Raw genomic sequence first — 6,441 nt, forward strand, 5'->3', positions numbered from 1 at the left:
GGAAGATGGATATAGACGCCACCTCTCATCACACTAGTAATTTAGGTACTATCTCTTAACTTTTTAATTCGAGCACTTCTCGATTTGTTCTTGTCGGTAATGATTCTCACATTCCAATTCGTGGATATGGCGACACCAACTCCACACCCACCTTTCTCTCTTAAAAACGTACTCTACATTCCTCATATAATAATAATAAAATCTTATCTTTATTCGCAAATTTACTTCTGTCAATCGTGTCTCTGTTAAGGAGGTGTTTGGGATTGCTTATTTGAAACAACTTATGCTATTCTACAAAAGCACTTATCAACTTATTATAAGTCAGAAGAGTTTAACTTCTTCAAAAACTTCTCATTGCCGGTTTGGCACCGATATAAGTTGTTTATCCAAACGCTCAAAAGTGTTTTTTACCAATTTCACGCCGGAATAAGTTAATAAGTTGTTTTTATAAGCAATCTCAAATACCACCTAAATTTGATCCTTTTAGATTTTCTGTAAAGGATCCCAATACGGGGACAACTCTTACGAGATGCAATAGCACCAGATCTCTCTACTCGTTCTCTCCTTCTTCCGCCACCATCATGCCTCCACTATCCTTTGCAACCATGTCCGCTTCTACATGGCACAATCAACTTGGACATCCGGGATCTCCAGTTTTCTATTTTCTTAGATCTAATAGTTTAATTTCATGTAATAAAGGGTCACCGAACCCTTCATGTTTTTCTTGTCCGTGAGGCAAACATGTTCATCTTCTGTTTAATTTATCTTAAACATTTACTTTCGCTCCCTTTGATCTCATGCATGATGATTTATGGACATCTCCCGGTACTAGCACTTGAGGCCACAAATATTACTTAGGGGCCGTTTACCAAACACTTACCCGGTAAGCGCTTATCAGTAGAATGCAACACTATCACTTACTTACCGGGTAAGATTTTATCAACAAAAACGGCATCGTATGCAACAATTTACCCGGTAAGCGCTAACCGTGGTAAAAATGCTTGAATGTGATAACAGTCGTGAATTTAACACCACCTCTTTTCATAAATATTGTGCCTCAAATGGTATCGTGTTCAGTTTCACTTGCCCATACACCTCTCCTGAAAACAGGAAAGCTGAAAGGATTATGCCCACCTTTACTCACCCCATGTAAACATGTTCACGCCATGGTATCTTCAACCCAAAACACACTTTAATCAATCTTCTCAAACCATCTCACCCCATACCTTCCAGGGTGAAATGGTGAATTGCAAATCTGTCGCTACCCGAGTCGACTCTAAGTCGAAACTAAGTAATGATGAATGACCCCTAGTCGCGGATCCTACACTGTATCTCAACCTGGCCGGCGCATTACAGTATCTCACTTTCACATGGCTCGATATAGCTTATATGGTACAACAAATCTGCCTCTTTATGCATGCACCAAGGGAACCCCATTTTAGTGCACTCAAACGTATTATTCGGTACTTGAAATGCACACTCGAATATGGTTTACAATTATACTCGTCTTTGCTCAATCGTCTCACTTCACATACAGATGCGGATTGCGCTGCCCCGATACAAGACGGTCTACATCAAGATACCATGTTTTTTTGGGTGACAACCTCATTTCTAGGTCCGTCAATCAGCAACCCACTATCTCTCGTTCCAGTGCAGAGGCAGAATACAGTGTCGCGAATGTCGTCGCGAAAACATGTTGGTTACGCAATCTCCTACTTGAACTCTATTGTCCCCCACAAAAAGCCACAATTGTTTATTGTGACAATGTGTATGCCGTATAGCTCTCTGACAATCCAGTTCAACACCAGCGTACCAAACACATAGATTTTGTGCGAGAAAAGGTCGTGATGGGCCATGTGCGCGTACTTCATGTTTCTCTTCCATATTCTCCATAATTTGTATATATCATTTCCATAGAATATAGCTTGTAATTATATGATAGATTCTCAATAATTTCCATAGTTATCTCTTTGTATTTTGTATAAATATTTGTGAAAGGTGAATGAGAAGGCACAAGAGAAATTTATACCATTCGGTTTCACATATGAAACGAAAAGGATATGAATACTTCATTCCATTTGAATATGGTAGACTAAAATATTGTTCTCGTTATAAAATAATAACTGTATATTAAATACGACATTAATTCTAGAAAAAACAGAATCTATTCAAACTGTAAATCTTAAAACGTCTAAGTTTTATGCAGAGACGAATAGTTTATAGTATTTGTTTTTGTTCCTCGTACCAAATATTTCAAAAAAAAAATTCTAGTTTTCTGAAGCAGAATTTCCGAACAAACTATACAAATTGGTGGAAATGGCAATAACGCTAGTTACAACGGCTAAGATTACCACCATTATCGCCATTACTCGATCCTTTCTCGTAGAAATGCCGTGAACGTCCCTATCAAAAACATACGCCTTGTTAGATATAGGATTGATTATAACCATAGCTCAAAAACATTGTAAAGTATCTCCATGCGTTTGGTACAAAAACTTGTTATCACGCGTTTGGCGCAACATCACTGGGACATGACAGGACCTAAGTGGGACAAAAAAGTTTTTTTTTTGTCTCACCTAAACCAGTAGAACAAAAATCAGGAATATGAGACAAAATAGATAAATTACTAAATACCAATGTCAAGCTGAAACCTAAAACCTTCTATAATTATTAATTTCACCCGCCTACTTCACCCTTGTTTGTCAAGTCCTGTCCTATCACGTCCGTGTACCAAAAACGCACTCAAAGAACACTTATAAAGAGAGGCGTGTATATATATATATATATATATATATATATATATATATACAAGTTTGATGATTTGTGTCTAGCTGATATGGAACTCCAACAATATATGTTAGTGTTATCCCTGTATAAGATTTGTACCTTAAAACAATAGCACCCGGGAAAACGAATGCAATGCAAGCAACAGTTGTCGATCCCATGAACTGAAAGAAGTACCAGATGTTCGGGAGAGCAATCGCCACAACATAAATGAATGCAAGTAAAACACATGTGAGCGACATGAATCTTGTAGTGTCGTTGGCTAGAAGGGATTTTCGTGGGAAAATCATTTCATCCATGTTAGCCCGTAATGTGTAGAAAATCACGGGAAAAACGAGCATAAGATGTATCGCGTAGCTTAATCTAACAATCGCATTGATCATTAAGCCTCCAGGCAAATTAGAGGTTTGGTCGAAGTTCACCAGCATATCGGCCATGATTGAATCACCAAAAAGAAGGTAGCCCACGAACCCAACCGCAAGGTAGATTACGACACTTAGCACTAAAGAAATCCGGACCGCCGTGCTCATGTCTGATTGTTTTTCGAGTTCTGCTCGTACCGGATGAACTATACGACCAAAAATAATTTTTGTGATAAATATTAATCAAAATATTTATGGTTAAGTTTAAATGAGAATTATGATCAAATAAGAAAACATTCAAACATGAGAACGATCAAATCACATCTAATTTTACGCTAGAAGCATGTTCAAAATCACATGTGATTCTGCATGCAAGTCGTCTGCACACCCTTGTGTTGACCGTGTTTCGTAATCGCATGTAAAAACACATGTAATTTGGCCGTTCTCGTGTTTTCTTATTTTGACTCCGTTCTCGTTTGAAGATCAGTTAAAAAGGAAGGCTCAAAAAGTGAATTCTTACTAGTAACATGACAGGCAAAGGCCGTGGCCAAGACCGGGATGGTTGTGAAAAGATTGAAGACGGACAGTAATCCATCGCTAAAATCCGGAACAAGACTAAGTTGTTGAGTTTGGCCTTCGATCAAAGCGTAAATGGCCATCCCAGAGCTAATAACAACAAAAACAACCGCTAGGAGAATCGATACTGCTGAAGCATGACCTAACGACTCTGTCAAACGATAACAATTAATCATTAGTCGGCCGTTTTGCCTCAAAATTCAAACGTTCACCGGAAAATCTGTACCAACCTACTCGAGGGAGCAAAAGAAGAGGAAGCATAACGAAGATGACAACAAATAAGAGCGAATACGCTCGCGAATTCCACCAGTGAAATCCAAAGCATTGTTGCAAAATGCCCAAATGTAGTACTCCTTCGGATTCGTTTCCCGTTAAAACATCTCCTGCATCGACGACGAGCGATCAAGTTATTAATATAAAGCTTCTCTAATCTATAATCCATACATTTCAATAAGATAGCTTATCATCATTCAAACGATATTTTCTCAATAAGCTCAAAAAATAAGCTGACTTATAATATCATTATCATATGATACTTCATGTAAATAAGGAAATGACACTTTTACCCTTGATGAGAAACTTTCGAATTAATGGGAGAATGAGAAAATGGATAAGAAACTAAAAGTAAAATAGGAGGGGTAATTTTGGCAGTTACCGATGATAATCAAGTAGATAATGAGGGCTCCAAGGTTTGAGATCATAACACAGATCTGAAGTGCAAAGGAACCAAACTTTCCGAACGATTCCGCCATGACGCCACCGTAGGTATTGGCGTCACCGGAGTAATTGGTGTACCTCAACAAGAACTCCACCGTTACCTCCATCAAGAAAGCCATAATCAGGATGACAAGGAAGCCTGGAACTATGCCGAGAACCTTGAGAGTCGCCGGAACCGACATGATTCCGGCACCAATCATGCAGGTGGAGACATTGAATACGGCGGCGGATATGGAAGAAGTAGCGGAGATTTGGTTTGACTTGGGGAGAAGTGCGAGTGCCACCGACTCTCTGTTCATCTCTGGTTTCATGACCCGATTGAGAAGGAGTTCGGTGAAGGTGATGGTGATGGGGATTGAGATGGTGATGGGATATTTATGGTGAATTTGGGATAGAATAATTGGATAATAGCAACAAACATGTGATCGTAGCCAGCAATGTGGATTTCATCGGTGTTTGTAGAGATGATTAATAAAAAGGGAAAGTTGTTGCGTTTGATTTGGTTTTATCATCACAATCACTCAACTCAATAAATAAAATATATTATTAAATGGAAAATGAAAATGAAAATTCAATTTTTAAATGACGTTTTTTTTGTTTTATCTTTTTAGGGGGTGTTTGGGATTGCTTATCAAAACGACTTATTGACTTATTTCAGTCTGGCACCGGAGATAAGCCATTTTGGAGTGTTTGGGTAAAAAAAAAAAACTGCTTATACCGGTACCAAACCGGTAATAAGTCGTTTTTGATAAGTTAATCCATAGTGACTTATGAAAATTGACTTATTACCGATTTACCATTTTAACCCTGTCTAAACACCCCCTAATCGATCACTGTCTTCTCCAAAAATCGATCAGATCTCCAGATCACGTCTTCTCCAAAAATCGAGTTCTTCTCCAGAATCGAGTTCTTCTCCAGGTACGATTTCTACAACCATGGAACTCGATTTGCAACCATGGAACTCGATTTACAACCATGGAACTCGATTTCTTCAACCATGGAACTCGATTTACAACCATGGAACTCGATTTATTCAACCATGGAACTCGATTTCTTCAACCATGGAACTCGATTTCTTCAACCATGGAACTCGATTTGGAAGAACAATTTAGGGTTTGAGGTTACTGATTCACGATGGAACTCGATTTAGGGTTTTTGTTGGTTACTGTTGTGTGTGTTTTGACATTTGGAAATGAAACAAGATAACGTCCTTTTTGGTCATTTTACATGTATAAGCAAAATTTACCAAACACTAAAAAACAACTTATCAACTTATTGCTTTTTGGTACCGTTATAAGCTAATCCAAACACTTTTTACAAAACTCCAGTTTGATACCACATAAGTTAATAAGCACTTTTACAAAAAAGCATAAGTTGTTTTAATAAGCAATCCCAAACMCCCCCTTAGTCTTTTTTTTTTTTTTTATCTTTTTACTGTTTTTTTCCTTTTTTATGCTACTTTTCTTTTAGTCATATTTAAATTATAAATATGTTACTATTAGAAATATTTTGTTTTATTCTTTAAAAAATTAATACTAAAAATATTATTTTTATCATAATTTCCATAAAAATACATGTTTATGTTTTCTTTTCCTTTTAATATTTTTCCTTAAAAAGCTTCATTTTTTTCTAATAATTATTTTTAAGAAATATATATATATATATATATATATATATATTAATAACAACCTTCAAAACATAATTTTTTAATAATTATTTATTAAGAAACAACTTTTTTTATATTACCAAACTACATATTAAATTTAACTAGAAGGTACTCGCATAATGCAGCGAAATACATCTCGATTTTAATGTTCTATTTTATTATTTGTCTTCGTCGATGTTATAATACGATTTTATGTGTTTTTAAGAAAACAATAATGATTTTATTTTTTAAATAAAATAAAAATTTGAAGAAAAAAAATATATGAATGTTAATATCAAATCAACTATTTAAAATTTCTTATTTCTTATGTAATTTTTTTAATTTTTTTATTATAAT

General features: G+C 36.0%; 1 protein-coding gene across 2 annotated transcripts; it reads right to left on the reverse strand.

The window, feature by feature from the left end:
- Positions 1-2,112: 2,112 nt before the first annotated feature.
- Positions 2,113-4,910, reverse strand: LOC112509536 (amino acid transporter AVT6C-like). Of its 2 annotated transcripts, none has more exons than XM_025114539.1 (5): positions 4,378-4,910; positions 3,953-4,102; positions 3,667-3,873; positions 2,887-3,352; positions 2,113-2,403 (listed from the first exon to the last, which is right to left on the reverse strand). In XM_025114539.1, the coding sequence occupies exons 1-5, from the start codon at positions 4,748-4,750 to the stop codon at positions 2,268-2,270; spliced, it is 1,332 nt and encodes a 443-aa protein (XP_024970307.1). In that variant the 5' UTR covers positions 4,751-4,910; the 3' UTR covers positions 2,113-2,267. The 2 variants fall into 2 exon arrangements, with proteins under 2 accessions (XP_024970307.1, XP_024970306.1); XM_025114538.1 differs by having other exon boundaries at positions 3,953-4,105; positions 4,378-4,906.
- Positions 4,911-6,441: the final 1,531 nt, after the last annotated feature.

The sequence above is a fragment of the Cynara cardunculus genome (assembly GCF_001531365.2).
Source record: "Cynara cardunculus var. scolymus isolate 2C chromosome LG 3, CcrdV1, whole genome shotgun sequence".
Taxonomy (NCBI): Eukaryota; Viridiplantae; Streptophyta; class Magnoliopsida; order Asterales; family Asteraceae; genus Cynara; species Cynara cardunculus.